The 18,937-nt window shown below is 36.2% G+C and overlaps 1 protein-coding gene across 7 annotated transcripts in view; it reads right to left on the minus strand.

The window, feature by feature from the left end:
• Window positions 1-18,937, minus strand: part of PIBF1 (progesterone immunomodulatory binding factor 1) — a 242,338-nt gene that overhangs the window by 36,578 nt on the left and 186,823 nt on the right. The window contains exon 15 of one of the 7 annotated variants that reach the window (XM_063102851.1): window positions 16,556-16,642. The exons of the other annotated variants lie outside the window; for them this stretch is intronic. Coding sequence (XP_062958921.1) covers window positions 16,556-16,642 — 87 coding nt within the window. The remainder of the gene's footprint in view (window positions 1-16,555; window positions 16,643-18,937) is intronic. 7 annotated transcript variants of the gene reach the window in all.

An 18,937-nucleotide genomic window follows, 5' to 3' on the forward strand; every position in this document is an offset into this window, starting at 1 on the left:
ACTACTGACCTCAGTGTTACCAGGATCGCACTGTAACCAACTGGGCTAACTGGCCAGCCTTGCCCCACCCCCCCAAATCTAAACAAAACATTAAAAATTTGAAAATGAGTCACCCAAATTTTCTTATTATTTGTTTGAAAAGCTATGTGACACAAAATATATCTTCTTTTAATGAAAACCCATAAGCTAAAATTTAAAATCTTTTGAGCTTAATTTCTACTCAAAAAAATCACACCATAATTAATGTTTTCATTTCTTTATTTTCCTTCTTTGTTTTTAAAATAATTTGTGTATCTGAATCACTAAGTATAATTAAAATTTTTGAAAATTGTGGTTGAAATATAAATAAAATTTACCATTTTAACCATTTAAAAGTGTACGATTCAGTGGCATCCACAATGTTGTGTAACCATTGCTACTACCTATTTCCAGAATACTTTCATCAGCCCAAACAGAAACTCTGTACCTATTAAGCAATAACTTCCTATTTCCTCCTCCCTGCAGGCTCTGGAAACCTCTAGCCTACTTTCCGTATCTACAAATGGCCAATTCTAGGTACCACATATAAGTGGACTCATACAATAGTTGTCCTTTTGTGTCATTTATTTCACTTAGCATAATATTTTTAAGGCTCATCATCCGTGTTGTATCATGCATCAAAACTTCTTTCTTTTTTTATGGCTAAATGATATTCCATTGCATGTTTATAGCACATTTTGTTTATCCATTCATCTTCTGATGGACACTTGGGCTGTTTCAACTTTTTGGCTATTGTGAATAAATGCTGCAATGAACATTGGTGCACAGATATCTGTTTGAGTCCCTGTTTTCAATTCTTCTGGTTATCTACCTAGGAGTGGAGTAGAACCGCTGGGTCATATGGTAATTCCACATTTAACTTTTTGAGGAACTGCCAACTGTTTTCTCCAGCAGCTACATTATTTTACATTCCTATCAGCAATGCACTTGGTTCCAATTTTTCCACATCCTGGCCAAGACTTATTTCATGTGCATATTGGCAGTTTGTATATCTTCTTTGGAGAAATATCTACTCAAGTCTTTTGCTCACATTTTGTTTTTTGTTGTTGTTGAGTTGTAGATGTTCTTTATATATTCTGCATAATAAACCCTTCTTAGATATATAATTTGCAAGTATTTTCTTCCATTTTGTAGGCTGTATCTTCATTTTCTTGATAATGTCCTTTGATGCACAAATTTTTATATTTATTTATTTTTTGGGGTGCCAGGCATTTTGAAGAAACCATTGCCAAGTCCTAGGTCATGAAAATTTTCTGTTTTGTCCTATGAGTTTTATACCTTTAAGCTCTTAAATTTATGTCTTTGATCTATTCTGAGTTAGTTTTTGTATATGGTGTAAGATCAAGGTCTAACTTCATTCTTTTGCATACAGATATCCAGTTTTACCAACCCCATTTGTGGAAAATATTGTTGTTTCCCCACTGAATGGTCTTGGTGCCCATGGAAAACCATTTACCACATATATGAGTGTTTATTTCTGGGCTCTCTACTGTATTTTATTGTTCTATATGTCTATCCTTGTGCCAGTAGCACACTGTTTTGATGACTGTAGCTTTGTAGTAAGTTTTAAAAATCTGGAAGTATGAGTTCTCCAATTTTGTTTTTCCTTTTGAAGATTGTTTTGGCCATTGAGAGTCTCTTGAAATTCCATATGAATTTTCAGATGGGTTTTTCTGTTTCTGTAAAAAACGCCACTGGGATTTTGATAGGGGTTACACTTAATATGTAGATTGTTTTGGGTAGTATTGCCATCTTAACAATATTAAGTCTTCTAGTCCATGAACACAGAATGTCTTTTTGCCTGTTTGGCTAAAGTTATTCCTAAGTATTTTACTCTTTTTGATGCTATTGTAAATGAAACTGTTTTCTTAATTTCCTTTTCAGACTGTTCATTGCTAGTGTACTATGTGCAATTTTACATTATTCTTTTTCTCATAAACTTATATCTGAATCATTTTTCCAGATTGTTAGAGTACTTGAATTTATATTATTAGTGGTCAAAAAACTGTCTAGCAAGCCACCTTATCATAATTTAATTACATAGCTTATAGTAATAGACATTTTGGATGTTATCAATTTCTGACTATTATAAATAATGCTATAACAAAACTTTTCTGTATTTTTTTTAAGTTAATATTTCCTTTGTTAAAATTTTTCAGAATAGAAGATACATTAGGTTAAGGGTTATGACTATTTAATGTTCTTGAAATATAAGACCAAAGTTGTTTCCTAAAGGATTTTATCAACTTTATATAACCACTCAATCTTAGGGTTTTATTTGTTTTGCTTTTTGTCCCTAAGAAAATGTAAAATTAAAATGTATGTCACTATAGGACAACATGCAGCATTGTCAGTGTCAGCAGGTCCATACTTTGGCGCATAATGAGATTTTGAAAAAGGTATTCCAAAGTTGAACATGTAAAACTGAATAATCACAACAAAACTGGTAGACATCTATTTAAGGGTAAGGGGGTGAGGAGGAGGGCATTATATCAGGGCATTATATAAAATTATATAAACTTTATAAAAATTATATAAACTTTATAAAAATTATATATTTTATATAAAATTATATATTTTATATAAAATTATATATTTTATATAAGATTATATAAAATTATATAAAATTCCTAACTACTCTATGACTTTTAGATGCTATCTGACAAATTTTTAGCCTTTTATATACGTTTAAAAATTTTCCCCCTCTTTCCTTCACAATTGCTAACAAGTTCAATTGAGGCTAAAGATCTGCTGTTTTTCAGGGACAATAAATGTTTTGTGTTTTTTTAAATGAATTACATTTATGAGATCTATATATTTTTTGAAAATTAAGCCTTAAACAATTTATTTTAGCCTTTCAATTTTTGGTTTCCCACTCATTTTAATAAAACAATGAGTGATTACCAGCCCAAGAGCTGAAGGAGCAAAGAACAGCGGGATGAATATAGTGGGAGGTACAGTGGGAGGTGGAGAGAATCAAGGGCAGTAGTGAGAACTTTTTGAAAATGCTCAGTCATAAGATCTGGGTAGGTAAGGAGGAGAGCAAAGCCAAAAGGGGGCTGAACAACTGTTAGAGAATGTTAGGACTATTTTGTAAAAGGATCGAAATTATTCATCTAAATCATATTAAAATTTTTTCTTATGGTTATATTAACTATAGTCCCAGAAAAAATTCCCTAAAGAAAAAGAAATAGTGAAAGAAGACTTCTTTTTTTTTGGACACAATTCATAACAGTGAAAGCAGGGCCATAAAGAAAAAAATACCATGAATATTTTCTACAGTTTGGGTTTTAGTGTGCTTTTTCTTTGCTTTGGTAATCATTCCTTAAAATGTATTGCAATGTCACTGGAATCTTATTATTTTACTAAGTTACTTTACCAACATTCAAAAGTGCAGCTGGACAGAAATAAAACTAAATTCTACTAACCTGTATAACCAGTTTCTCTAGTCAATTAAATCAAACAATTGCCTTGACTTTGTTTTCACGGAACTGACCCTAACTGAATAAACTGAACTGACAAGTTGCTTTGTGTTTCAAAGTGCAGAATAGTCCACATATGTGCGTGTGGGGTGGAGTTGAGGGAAAGGGTGGCAAGGAAAGACTAAGAGCATTTACAAATTATAATTAGCTTCAGTCTAGAATGAGCTGTTTAAAGCTTAACCAAATCTAATTTTAATTGCACAAATAATATCTCATAATAGCAGCCAGTCTTAATTATTGTAGTTCAATTTTTCCATGACAGCAGTTACATACATTAGGTTTTAATGTTATATAAAAAAAAATTAAGGGCCAAAAGCCTTGTTTTCAAAATGTATCTGATATATAACCTATAACCTCCTTACTCTCCAGATAATAAAAATTATGATAGTGCTGTCAGTTTTAAGCATTTATTCCTTTACAAACTTGTTTGTAGGCTTCTAAAACCTCTAAATTTATTTTCATTCCTCAGGTAAAAAGTGCATTTCTCTTAATGAAAAGTGATACTAATTTCTATTTTTGAAATAAATGTAATTGAATAGAGTCTAATTTAATTCTTCCATTGGTTTTAAAAAATCTTTCTGTAACTATAATAATCGGTATTCAAAAAGTTTCACAATCCCGCACTCTGCCTTTTGTTAGTAATCTTTTCCTTATAGGAAAGCCTTAGTAATTAGTGACTCAGGAATCATACGTGTAATAAATGACTCAGGATTAAATCTGTGACACAACATTTTATAGAATTGCTATTCCTCCTTTGTTTCAATAACCTGTACATATTCAGAGAAGAGTAATAGCTGATTAAAACATAATTATATATTTTGATTCAAATACTAATTTAACTTATACTTGAATCATAAGCTAAAATTATGTATTTCTCTTAAAACTTAAAAAACATACAAAGGTATACCATGTTCCCATATGGTTAGCATCATAATCTTTAACAAGGGTAAGATTTCAACAGTACAATTCAACCAGTTAGGATCTTGGAGAAACTCATTGTAGCTGGATTGTGAGTGGTGGTGAAGGACACTCGGGGGCTTAAGGCAGCAGCTATTTAACAATGTTTTTGAAAGTATTTTCTTATTTTAATAACCAGAAGAAAGTACATGCTAATTGATTATCAGCCCTGCTCACGGTCCTGAGATTCTCAAAGTATAGTCCAGGTAAAAAGGAGAAGTTCATAAGTAGGATGTTAAAATATTTGAGAGTAATCAGCATGGAAATGATGGCTGAAGTCACTGAAGTAGACAAGACTGTAGACAATTATTTTTTCCAAGTGTGGCCCTGTATCACTTTTATGAGAGCTTGTTGAAAATGCAGATTCCTGGGCTTCATTCCAGACCTACTTAATCACAATCTCTGGGGGCAAGATCTAGAAATCTACATTGTAATTAAGAATCTTGAATGATTCTTATACTTACTAATGTTTTAGAATCACTGATGAGGTATAAGAACAGAGCAAAGGGCAGACATATGAGGGACCTAGATTTAAGGATTAGAAGATGAAGATATCAGTTAAGTAGACTAAAGAGCTTACTGTAGGCTTGTTATAGGACAAGAGCCAGGAAGACTAGTGTTGTAAAGCAAAAAGAGGACAGAATTTCTAGAATATATATAATTTCATGTCACAGATAGATCAAATTGGATGGGTACTGAGAAGAAAACACTGGTAATTATGCAGTCATTGATGACACCAAGAAAGGACATAGGTGATGAGGGAAGAGAGCAAAAGGAATTAAATACAAAGATGTCAGTACATAACCCCCTATATATATATGTATGTGTGTGTGTGTGTGTGTGTGTACACACACACACACCTATATGTTTTTTAAAGGGGGACTAAAAGGGGGAAAAAGAATAAGTGAAGATACTGAATAATCCTTAGGTGAAAGGGATTTGAGGAACATAAGTTTAGATGACACAACTGTAATAAGGAAAGAAGACAGAGGATAGTATTTGGGGAGTGGAAGTGATCTGCAAAGAAGATAATGGGAAATAAGATAGATATGGAAAAATAAAGACACTGGGCAACAATGGTGAGGGTCTGGTTGACGTTCAGCAACATAAATTTGTAATGCTTCCAAGCAGCAAAAGGAACAGATTTCCACAAGAATTTTTCAGCACGCGCCACAAAAACCAAATAATTTTCTCTCCTTACTTTCATTAAATATTTATAAAGTAACTACCAGACTGTAAGATACTATGCTAAAGGTAGGGATTGTCTAGGAAAGCCTGACAGGTGGATTTGGCAACAAAGCAATCTAGACTGCTAGGGAATTGTAGTACTAAGATGGTTGATAATGTTTAAGGCTGGGTAGGAAGAAAAGTGAAACCAAGAAGAACTTGACAGACTGGAAAATAGGAAGTTTATGAAACTGGGACTCATAATGAGTCCAAATAAAGTACAGATTTACTGGGAATTAAAGGACTGAGAGAGCTGGAAAGATAAGAGATTCGAGAATCAGAGAACAGAATTTTCAAGTTCAAGTGTTTGCAGTTTTTTGCTCTTTCAAAGCTTCTACTGAGAAATTCATTTTAATGTGGTTCAATTATATAATAACGCTAACTGGTGTGCATGTGTGTAGAATTTGCATTGTGATTTTCAAATAGCTCTTAAATGAAAAAGTTATAGTACTCATGAGTTATCAAGGCACAACCAGTTAGGTAAAAAGTTTAAACAATTACCTTATCTGTTTGATGTGTAAACAGAATATGATTTATAAATAAGTCTTTGTTTTTTCTATTTCAGTGGTGATTGGCATTTGGTCATGTGTACACACACACGCACACACACACACATTCACATGACTTAATTTGAACCTATAAAAGCATGGCTTAAAGAACAAATTCTAGCATATTATCTTGAATCCATGTTAATTGATTTTTTTCCAGATTGAACCATAATAAAGACTTCCTGGTTTAAGTACTTGGCAAGGTTAGGAACAGAGCTGTTAACAGTGAATGTGAATGTTTTGTCCACGTAACAAATCAGCCATTCATACGGAAGATAAATATATGTTCATCATATTAAAATAAAAATGCAGAGACTTCTGGTCAAGATGGCAGAATAGACATTCCCCAGCATCACTGTCTTCCACAATCAACCAATTTACAATTATTAAAAAGCAACAACTGCCAAGCTGGGGCCACTAGAGCCCAGGGGAAGAGGAGGACCTATGGAGTTCATGAATGTGGGAGAAGCCACGATAAGAGAAAGAAAGGACTGCTCTGACTGTTTCAAACCTGGCCACTTCAAGCCTGGCCCTGGTGAGTGCACAGAGCAAGAGCTGACAAAAGCCACTGCTGTGCTCTTCATATAAAGTTGCTCAGAGGCTGCAGGGGAGAAGAGGGCTTTAGTGGCTCCCACGCCTGCTAGACTACTAACAGGGTTCCTGTTAGTAGTTTTTCCATTGTCTGAGGGGCCACAGATAATGGAAAAAAGGAGCCATTGAGTTATCACATGGGACCGGCACATGGCCCATCCTATGGAAAGTGTTTAGAGTGCAGGTGGTGGGGGAGACAGGCCCACCGGGGAACACTGGGTCAAAACAAGGACAGCTGATCTGCCCCCCAATCAGCACAGGATCACTCAGTGGAGACTGGTCAGGAATATAGATCTGCAGGGGGTGCAGTTTGCTAAAAACACTCAGGCCCAGACCAGTTTCCACACAACCCTGGGGTACCAGACCTCACAAGACCCGGAAGTGCTTACAAGGTCAACAATTAAAACCTGAACTGCACAAATAGCCTTCCCCAGAGAATCAGCAGCAAAGCAGCAATTTAGCTCAACCTCAGGGCTCAAGTGCTGGTCCCCACAGGAAGTTCCCTTATTTTAGAAGTAAGCAAACAAATTAGTTCTAGTGCAGAGTTTAAGTGGTAGGGGTAACTAATAATCCAACACAGAACTGAAAGTAAAAACAAAAACCCCACAGATCAGAGACAAAACTTTGATATTAACCAGTAGAGGTCCAACACCACCAAAGAACACCTATAAAACCTAGAAGGACTGGAAACCCCCCTGGCTCCGAAGCCGGGGTGGGGAGAGGGCTAGGGCCTCAGACACCCACCCCCCGATGTTGACATCCAGCCCAGCAATGACTGAATGAATACCCACTGGAAGGCCCCTGGGCTCTTGAGCTAGGATGGGGGGCTGAGGGCCTCAGCCATGTCCCCCAAACATCTGCATCCAGCCCGGCAACAAACCACCAGGCTGTTTCTGGAAGCACTCCAAACTCCCGAGCCAGGGTGGAGGGGCTGAGGGCCTCAGCCAGGCCCCCTCAACGTCCATGTCCAGCCCAGCGATGACCACTGAGCCAGCCACTGGAAGCATCCCGGACTCCCAAGCTAGGCTGTGTGTGTGGGGGGGCGGGTGCTGAGGGCCTCAGACAGGCACTTCTGATGTCCACATCCAGCCTAGCAATGACTACCAGGCTGCCACTGGAAGGGCCCCAGGCTCCCAAGCCAGGGTGGTCGGGGGCTGAGGGCCTCAGCCAAGCCCGCCCATATCTGCATCAATCCCAGTGACAACCACCAGACCACCACCAGAAGTGCCCTGGGCTCTCGAGATGGCGTGTGAGGGCTGAGGAGCTCAGCCATACCCCCTAATGTGCGTCCAGCCCAGCAACGACCACCAGGCTGCTGCTGCAAGCACCTCACGTTCCCAATCTGGGGTGGTGGGGGCTGAGGGCTTCAGCCACAGCCTCCCACATCTGCATCCTGCCCAGTGATGACTACCAGCATGCCACTGGAAGCACTGCGGGCTCCCAAGCTGTGGTGGGGGGTGCTGAGGGCCTTAGCCATGTCTCCCCAACGTCTGCATCCAGCCCAGTGACGACCACCAGGCCACTGGCAGAAGTGCCCTAGGCTCCCAAGCTGGGGTGGTAGAGGGCTGAGGGCCTCAGTCATGCCCTGCAATGTCCACATCCAGCCCAGCCATGACTGTACCACCACCAGAAGCCCCCTGGGCTCCCCCGTCAGAATGAGAGGGGTGCCAAAGGTCTTGACCACTCCCCCTCCCCTTCCTCATTCTCTCACCCTATCCTGTTCCCACTTCCTCTCTCCCCCTCCACCCCAACTGCTCTGCAACATCTTAGAATGTCAAAAAAATAAAACAAAAACAAAAACAAAACAAAAAATGCTACTTTCTGTGTAATTTCATATCAGAACAGCCTTAAACAATAAGAGAGTGAGAACAGCTAATAATAATATACATACTAAAGAACATTTGTGGTAGTATTTTGATCATGTCACACATTACCCATGAATCTTGTCTGTTTGAACTGCCTCTTCACTTTGTCTTCTTCATGAAACTGTACTATGTATCACCAATTTAATCAAGCACTCATACCTAGTTATATTATATCTTGTACATCCACAAAATGTATGAAAATGCTAACTTCATGAGGGGTGAAGCACCATATGAAATACACACAGACACACAGAAAAAACTAAGTCTCTCTCAAGTTCTTTAACATTAGAAAAAAGTAAGTTCTGTTACCTATGTCAAAAAGTAAGTTACAATTTTTCTCTGGACAAAGTTACTTTCCAGAGGGTATTTTCCTGCTACTGAAGAAACGAGCTGCAAGAACTGCCAAACTGCACAAATGACAAAAGGTGGTCACAATTATGAGTCACCAACACTGCCTCTCTCCTTCTCCTCCATCTTTCTTTTCCTTTGTTTTTTCTATCTGTGGTTCTCAGATTCCATTCCCTGTCTCACTTTCTTTGCCTGTTTTTTTTTTTTTTTTTTTCCCTATAGACTTTATTTTTTAGAGCAATTTTGGATCCACGGCAAAATTAGTGGAAAGTAAGCCTTAGTACATTAACACAACATCCAAAGTCCGTAGATTATATTAGAGTTCACTCTTGGTGTTGTACATTCTATGGGCTTCAACAAATGTATAGTGACATGTATCCACTTAACATATAGAACAGTTTCACTGCCCTAAAAATCCTTTGTGCTTTGTCTATTTTCCCTTTCCTTCTTCTGAACTTCCTTTTTAAGGACTTCATACATAGGTTTGTCTTTTTCAGAATGTCATACAGTTGGAATCATACAGTGTGCAGCCTTTTAAGACTGTCTTTGCCTGTTTGTAAAAGTGACCTTTTTCCTTCAGTTTTGCTCTTCTGTCTTTTTCCCCCTCTTCTTACTAAAAGCAATTCATTCATTTGCTCAGGAAATATTTCAGTGAAATTTGTTTTATTTGGAACTTAATAAATATGTTATAAATGATGCCACAGGCACAGAGAAGTTAAATGATTTTTCCAAGTTTATACAGCTAAAAATTGCCAGAACTGAGATTTAAACCCAGCAAGTCTGGCTCCAGAATCATATGCTTGGCCAATATTTGCTACTGCCTCTCAATAAAGAAAAGAAAGCAATATTAAATAAGAATAACACCAAAGTTTGAAGAGAAAAGAATCCCTTGCCCCCACTGTCCCCAAAGGGATGTACTCAACAAATATTTGCTGAAAGAATAAATTTGGTATCAGTACTGCCTAATCTCTAACAAAAGTCATTTACTAAGTATACTTTCTTTTTATGCTGAGAGAAATGACATGGATGGCCCAAAACATTCTACAATATTGCCTTTATGAATTATTCTAACATAAGTCCTTTGTGTATAAAAAGCCATAAGGAAAAAATACATTTTGGGGAAACTAACATGGTTTCTACAGTGGGAAATCTTGCTATTTATTGGAGTTCCTCAAGAACATATCTATGTAACTGAATGACAAAAATGTTAACACATGAGGCCATCAAAAAAAAAGATAAAATTCAAAACAAAATTTATTTTAAAAAAGGAATCACTATGGAATTAGAGAGGTACCTTTTTGTAAAGATGAGGTCTGAACAGTTCTCTAGATGAAGAATGAAAATAGTGAGGTTCTCTGAGTCTTAATAATAAACATGTATTATAAATAATGTAGAGGATCAGAATATAGACTAAAATTACTCGAATTTGTAAATGGTACTAATTCCAACCAATGGGAGAAACCATGGTAGATTTGGTCAAGACTGTTCAAGAGAACAAAAAAAAGGTAGGATAAAAATATGGAGAAATATAACAATTGCTCCAGCAGCACACTGTATAATTTAAAAATGATAGAGAATTTGGATTAGCATTGCTTCTATAGATGGTAGACATACGTAGCTGGGAAGCATTATAAACTTTTACCTAGCGGTCACACTGGATGAAATGACTCCCTATTTCTCTAACATGCTTTACTCATTCTTACTTTTTTCACCTTTCCTCTGTCCTTAATCCCTAAGCCGATTTTTCATGAAGCCTTCCATAGGAAAAAAATGTGTTACATATCTGTCCGGATGGGTGTTTTCACACAGTGGGTTGCAAACAGTATTAAAACAAAAGAAGAAAAGAAAAAGGAGACAGAACAGGATAGCAACTAACAGAATGTACTATACATGGTAAGGGTATTAGTTGTTTGTTTCAAAGTCACACACACACACACACACACACACACACACACACACACACACACATCTATGTATTGGGTTGCTATGTAAGGTACACTCCTTACTTTAGGTCATGGTCAAAAAGTATTAAAGTTATTTATCTAGGCAGTAGTTAACATTTTTAATTATAAAGGACCAAATTTACATTAAAATCAGCTCCAATCCAAATCAGTCTCAAGTCAATTTTGTAGCCAGTTTTCTGAGAGTCTGATCACTTGGTAAAAATTTTAGAAATGAAAAGCAGTGGTACCATATTACAGTATTCAATATGTTAACCATAGCCAACAACATATCCATTGGGAATCTAAGAATACACTGAGTAGACTTTGCATCTGAGTGACTTTGTCTAATTATTTGATTCTTCTCTGTCATAAATGCCTACCTAATGGGAGCCTATTCAGTCAGGAGAGCTCCTGTCAGGCCTCAGGGGGTCTAGGAAAGCTGGTAAACTCAGGGGTCTCACGCTCAGAAAATTCTAGTTAGCTTAAGCAACAGTTCTATGGTTTCATAAAGTGCTATGATTGGAATTAATAAGCTCAAAAAATTACTATGTTTTATTATTATTTATACATATATTCATATAATTTTATTTTAATAAAATATTCACTTAAAATTTGCAATAAAGACTGTGTTATCATTTCTGTTAAATAACATGTCTATCTTCATTTTCCTCTTACATACTGTTATGTATACTGCTTAACTTACATACTGCTTAACTTTTGATATATATATTTCTTTGCTCTGGTTCCATATATAACAAAAAGCATGTAATTGAGTCTGTGATACTGTAAGGTTTTCTTTCCTTCTTGAATTAGCAGCTCTGATTCCTTTGTCATCCTTCGGTCCTCTTAGTAGAGACCTCCACTGGGCTTCAGGTTTATTCTAGTATTCCCCAATTCTCTAACATACTTTGACCCATCAAAACCACAAGTTAATCCTTCAACAAACATCTAATTACTGCAGTACGTACTAGAAAAAGGCACTACACTAAGCGGTGGGGATAGATAGACCAATAAATACAGATGGTCCCTTCCTTTAAGAAGCTTATAGACAGCCATGTCAACAATTATGTTTATGTGGATATCTATCTGTCTAACTATTTATCATCCATCCATCTATCTATCTTGGTACATTCAGTATCATGGAGATACAGAAGTCATTTTTACCTGGGATTCACAAAAGTCTTAACAGAAGAAGTGACACTTGAAGTTGATCCTGAAAGACCAGTAAGTATCTGTGATGCGAACAAGGGTGTACTGGGCAAAGAAATCAGAGTGTGCAAAAACGTGGAGGCATGAAATAGCACAGAGTGCCTGGTGCATCGCAAGTAATTATGTATGGTGGGAACATAAGCGCGCGTGCGTGTGTGTGTGTGTGTGTGTGTGTGTGTGTGTGGTATAACATTAGATGGGACTGGATAGGTAGGCAGGGGTGGATAATGGAAGATCTTGTATATTGCTATTTTTGTTTTTTTGGTGGCTGGCCAGTACAGGGATCAAACCCTGGACCTTGGTGTTAGCAGCACCGCACTCTAACCAACTGAGCTAACTGGCCAGCCTTATATATCATTATTCTTAACAAACAGACACCAAACAGTAAAGACAAACAATAAAAGGGAAAGAAAGGAAGAGAAGAAATATAAAACAAAAATAAAAAATTTAATAAAATGGCAGTAACAAGGCAATACCTTTCAATAACAACCCTGAATATAAATGGATTAAATTCCCCATTTGAAAGATGTAGACAGGCTGAATGGACTAAAAAACTAGACCCAACTTGCTGCCTGCAAGAAACTCACTTCACCAATAAAGACACATGTAGACTACTAATGAAAGGATGAAAAAAGATATTCCACACAAATGGAAACCAAAAATGAGCAGGAGTTGCCACACTTAGATAAAATAGACTTCAAATCAAGAACTATAAAAAGAGACAAAGAAAGACATTATATAATAATAAAAGGATCAATGCAGTAAGAAGATAGAAAAACCATAAATATATTGAGTTTTGAGTATGGTTAGTTCTTCACAGGCTGAGTTTAATTGTCATTAAAAATGTCTAAAAAGATTACAATGTGATTTGGCACTGAAGCAAAGTTTGTGTTAGAAGAAAAGCACATAAACAGAGTTGTGCAACATATGATAAAAATCAGTGCCTAAAGTCTAAAAGAAGGTATGTCTAAAATGAAAAAAGGGACTGACCAGTTGGCTCAGTTGGTTAGAGTGGGTGCTGATAACACTACGGTCCAGGGTTCAATCCCCCTACTGGCCAGTCACCAAAAAAAAAAAAAAAAAAAATTAAAGTGATAATAAACTATTGTATCATAGTTTAATTGGCAGCATCCCCTCAGTGGTACTTAAAATAGTGGAGTTTTTTTCACAGTAAGTGGAGTCTTAGAAATATGGGAGAAGGTTGGCCTTGAAGTTTAATGAGAATTAGTCCTTTTAGGATTGTGTGGTAGGCACATGAGTCTCCCCCTTTAAAATGCCAAGCGGGGTTTTGTACAAACCGTACGTGACAGATGGACTCCTTTCAAAAGACTGCGCTCACTAGGGATACTGGCAGAACACTCCCAGCAGTTGTTAGGGGCAGAGGAAGAGGTTAGGCAACTCAAAGAACAGAAGCGAATGTTTTATTCCTGTAAGTACTTACTTTCTACTTTATTTGGAGAAATCATATATCCCAGTGTCACTGGTATGTACTAGAACATACTGGCAACCATCATAAAGACTATCAAGCAGAAAAACTCCTACAATTACATCATTTTTCCCCACATGACTATGTATTAGACACCCTTTCTGTTTACCTCTCTCAGTTCTAAAGCTTTCAAATGTATATTCTGTATTTTTGGATGCTTATGAATTTTTCCTAGAGCAAATCCCTTTTCTGACATTCTGGAATACTCCATACATCTTTAATATACTTGCTCTTGATAATGAAATGGACAGAAGAAGGTGAGGCAGGAAGGGAGAGAAGAAGAGGATGCCACACACGCAGAGTAAGTAATTAAACTACAGAGAGAGAATGTAAATAGAAAGGATATCTCCCATTCATCCTAGAACATCAGTGCCTCTTCCACAATGATAACAAACATCAATTTTTTTTGATGTGTATCATTCCAAATATCCCTATGCATATATTGTGAGCATATATGTGTATGTATGTGTAGGTCTCTATGTATATACTTCCTCCATTATGAAATCTTGGGTAATGAAGAATATTGCTAGAATGTAATCCTTGTTTATAGTATGTTTTAAGTATAGGTTTTTGCTACTTATTTTCATAATCTTTATAAACTTACCTAAGTTTGATGAATGGGTTAGATCTAGATCTAATGAATCAACATTTACTCTATACCTGTTATGAGTTAGATATTATGTTGGTCATCAAATCTCTACAGATTTTAAAAAATTACTAAATAACACATGCAAGTTGGAATAAATTAAGACAGTTCAAAAATGCCTAAGGTAAAAATTACTCTTCTTTGCTACTCCATTCCTAATTCCAGAGGTAACTACTGTTTGATGTTAAAGAGATACAAGAGGTCCTAGAGGCTATTTCCTATTCCTCTAGGATATGCTGATCTTAGTTACTAAGTTTTGTAACAAATTATTACCCGGATTCCACTAAGTGCCTTCTAGGCACAAAATTCCATTCCAGGAAACTAAACTTTGCTATGTGATCACTGGAGATTGTGCATGTTCCATTCCCTAGATAAGCTTCCTGAAATGGGAGTTAGCTGTAACAGACAAATCTCTAAGTGCATATAGGACAAAATAAGGCCTTTATAACGAGGTTGTACATGTTAGGAGTGCAAAACCATGTCTATTTTGCCATCAGTGACTGAATATAGTTAGAGTATGGTAAGTATTTAGTGGATATCTGAAAAGAGAAAGAGCAAGCATCTAGGTTTAAGGCAGCTAAGGAAGACCAATTTTTGGTGGTGGTAATGTGGCATGCTTTATGATTCAAGTTGGATTTTCTACTGTTTAACAAACCCCACATCAACACTCCACTCCTAAATAACTTAGTGGCTTCTTGAAGATTAGTGGGCATATATACACACACACAAAAAGAAATTCAATTAATTTTTTTGTCTTTTATTCTGGACCAACTAATGAAACAATGGTCTAAAGACACTGGACATGAAGCAATGAAGGACAGTGATCCCTGAGACACAGGAAACAAACAAAGTGAGACCTATGATGGCTCCAGCTTATAGCCTGGAGAGAGTTTCCAGGCCGCGGTACAGGGAAAGGGAATTAAGGCAGAAGCTGTCAAACTCCCTGAGTTAAGGAGCTTTTGCTAGAAGTAGAAACCAAGTTGGCTATAGTTCATACGGTAGAGTTCTGAAGAAAAGAGCTCCACAGAGAAAGAACTCTGAAAATCTATAGACAGTCTTCCATGAGTATTCACCTGGCACTGAACAGTGCATGTGTATGTATAGAAACTACCAGAAACTACCAGAGACAGAACCACTGACAAGATTAGTGGGAACAATTTCTGAAGCTAACATGAAGCAAAAATAGCGCATATTCTTACCATCCAAAACAGAAAAACTTGTAATTCACAGGACCTTGGCTAGAGGATTCAAAAGGTTTTGTCACAGTAATGGGGGAAAAATTACCTTAACATAACACCTTCTCTGCCCATGAAAGCTTAAAAGAACTGAAAGGACCAAACCATGTCCCAGAACAAAGCTAAGAAAAACTTACAGGAATACAGAAATATCTAGCACCAAGGTAAAATTCACGATGTATGGCATCCAGCAAAAAATTACTAGTTATGCAAAGTAGCGGGACAATATCACACATAATGAAATAAATCAACTTAATTGAAACCAACCAAGAAATGACACAATAATAGAATTACTGGACAAGGATATCAAAACAGTTACTAAAACTGTATTTCACATGCTCAAGAAAATAAAGTTTGAGAATGTTAAGTAGAGACCTGGAAGATACAAAAAAGACTCAAATTGAACTTCTAGAAATGAGAACTAGAATATCGGAGATGAAAAACATACTGGATTGGGTTAATAGCAGATTATACACTGGAGAAGAAATGATTAGTGGACTTAAAGGCACAGTAAGAGTAATTATGCAAAAATAAAGGCAAAAAATAAACAAAAAAAGAACAGAACATCATTTGTTCTATTGTAGAACAAGTTTAAGCAGCCTAATATATGTCTAATTGAAGTCCACAAAGAAAAGAGAGAAGATAGGGCTGGTTGTTGCTTAGTTGGTTAGAGCATGGTGATGTAACGTCAAGGTCCAGGGTTCAACTAGTAATGGGGGAAAAAATGGTACTGACCAGCTGCCCCCCCCCCGAAAAATAAAATAAGACAGCGGAAAAGAGAGAGAGGGTAGAAGAGAAAAAATATTTGAAGAAATAAAAAATTTCTAAATTTGATGAGCTCACATATACAAGAAGTTCAACAAAACTCAAGCACCAGAAACATGAAGAAAACTATAGCAAGCCACATTACAATCAAATTGCTCAAAGCCAGTGACAAAAGGAAAATCTTAACAGTAGCTAAAGAAAGAAGGCACATTACCTAGAGAGTAACAAAGGTAAGGATGACAGCAATATCTTGGCAGAAACAATGCAAATTAGAAGAGAGTGGAGCAACATCTTTCAAGTACTGAAAAAGAGAAAGAGAGAAAAAAGTCAACCTCAAATTTTTTACCTAGGGGAAATATCTTTCCAAAAACAAAGGTGAACCCAGTAATTCCATTCCCAGGTATATACTTAAAAGAATTGAAAACAGGTAGTCAAACACATGCTTGTATCTGCATGTTCATAGTAGCACTATTCACAATAGCCAAAAGGTGGAAGGAACCCAAATGTTCATCAACAGATGAATGAATATATAAATTACAGCAAATATATACAATAGAATATTATTCAGCCATAAAAAGAAATGAAGTACTGAATACATGCTACAATGTGAATGAACCTCGAAAACTGCTCAGTGGAAAAAAAACAGACACAAAAGGTCACATGTTCTATGGATCCATTTATATAAACTATCTAGAATAGGTAATTTTTTTTTCTTTTTTTTTTGCAGCTGGCTGCTACAGGGATCTGAACCATTGTCAAGAGGGAAATCCATAGAAACAAAGTGGACTGGAGATTGTCAGAGGGCAAAAGGAAGTGGGGATTAACTGCTTAATGGGTACAAGGTTTTATTTTGTGTTGATAAAAATATTTTGGAACTATATAGAGGTGGTGGTTGCACAACATTACTAATGAACACTAATGGTTCACTTTAAAATGGTTAATTTTATGTTATGTAAATTTCACCTCAATAAAAAAATAATTTAAAAAACCCAAAGGGAAAGCACAAGAAACATAAGAAAAAACAGAGAAGCTGAATTCTGTCAAATTTAAAAACTTTTGTGCAAAGGACAGCAAGAGGGTAACAGAAAACTCACAGAACAGGAAAAAATATTTGCAAATCATATATCTGAAAAAGGTCTAGTATCCAGGATATATAAAGAACTCTTATGACTCAACAACAAAAAGACAAACAACGCAATTCAAAAGTGGGCAAAAGACTTAAATAGACATTTTTCTAAAGAAGATATTCAAATGCACAATAAATACCCAAATGATGCGTAACATCATTAGTCATTAGGGAAATGCATATCAAAATCACAGTGAGACACCACTTCACATCTACTAGGATGGCTACAATTAAAAAATAACAAGTGCTGGCAAGGATGTGGAGTCATTGGAACCCTTGACATGGATGTGATGCTGTGGCTATGGAAAACAGTTTTGTAGTTCTTCAAAAAGTAAATCAAAGAATTACCATGTGACCTAGAATTCTATTCCTTGCATATACACTCAACAAGATTTGAAAACAGGTGCTCAAACAAAAAATCTGTACATGAATGTTCACAGCAGCACTATTCACAATAGACAAAAATCCATCAACTGATGAATGGATAAACAAAATATGTATATCTGTAAAATGGAATATTATTCAGTCATAAAGTCATAAAAAGGAATTAACTACTGACAGATGGTACAGCATGAATGAACTTTAAAAACATGTTAAGTGAAAGAAGGCACACAAAAAGGTCACATACTGGATGACTCCATTTATATAAAATATCCAGGACAGACAAATCCGTAGAGACAGAGAGCACATTGGGAGGGGGAAGGAGGAGAGAATGGGGATTGCCTGCTTAATGTGTACAATTTCCTCCTGGGGTGACAATTTTTTTTTTTTTTTTTGGCAGCTGGCTAGTACAGGGATTGAACCCTGGACCTTGGTGTTATCAGCACCACGCTCTAACCAAATGAGCTAACTGGCCAGCCCCAAATACATTCTTTAACTAGACAGTTGTGATGACAGTGCAACATTTAAACATACCACAAACCACTGAATTTTACACTTAAAAATGGTTAAAAGGATGAGTTTTATGTTACCTGAAATTACTGTAATAAAAACAAAGAGTGAACACTTAAATGTCCATTTCCAGCTAATTTGGCCTTACTAACATAACTGTGAAAATTATATTTTAATCCTTACTTTTGTCAAGAATAGTCAGAAATGTTAAAAAAAAAAAAAAAAAAGCGAACCAAAAAGGTAAAGAAACAACTTTTTGCAATATACAGAAACGGAAAAAAATCATTACCAGCAGATCTATTCTAAGAATTGTTAAAGAAAGTGAATCAACCAGAAAAAATATAATACCAGATTAAAATTTGGTTCCACACAATGGAATAAAGAGCACCAGGTATGGTAACTATTTGACTGGATATGATAACTTTTCCTCATATTAATATATCTCTTTGTAAGATTATCAACTGTTTTTTAAAAAAATAGCAATGAATAAAGGGACACAAAAATCAACTACATTGTATATTGATAAATTAAAAAAACAATTAAAAAAATAAAAATAATAGCAATGTAGTGCGGAGTTTA

Source organism: Cynocephalus volans, chromosome 7 (genome assembly GCF_027409185.1).
Source record: "Cynocephalus volans isolate mCynVol1 chromosome 7, mCynVol1.pri, whole genome shotgun sequence".
Classification (NCBI taxonomy): domain Eukaryota; kingdom Metazoa; phylum Chordata; class Mammalia; order Dermoptera; family Cynocephalidae; genus Cynocephalus; species Cynocephalus volans.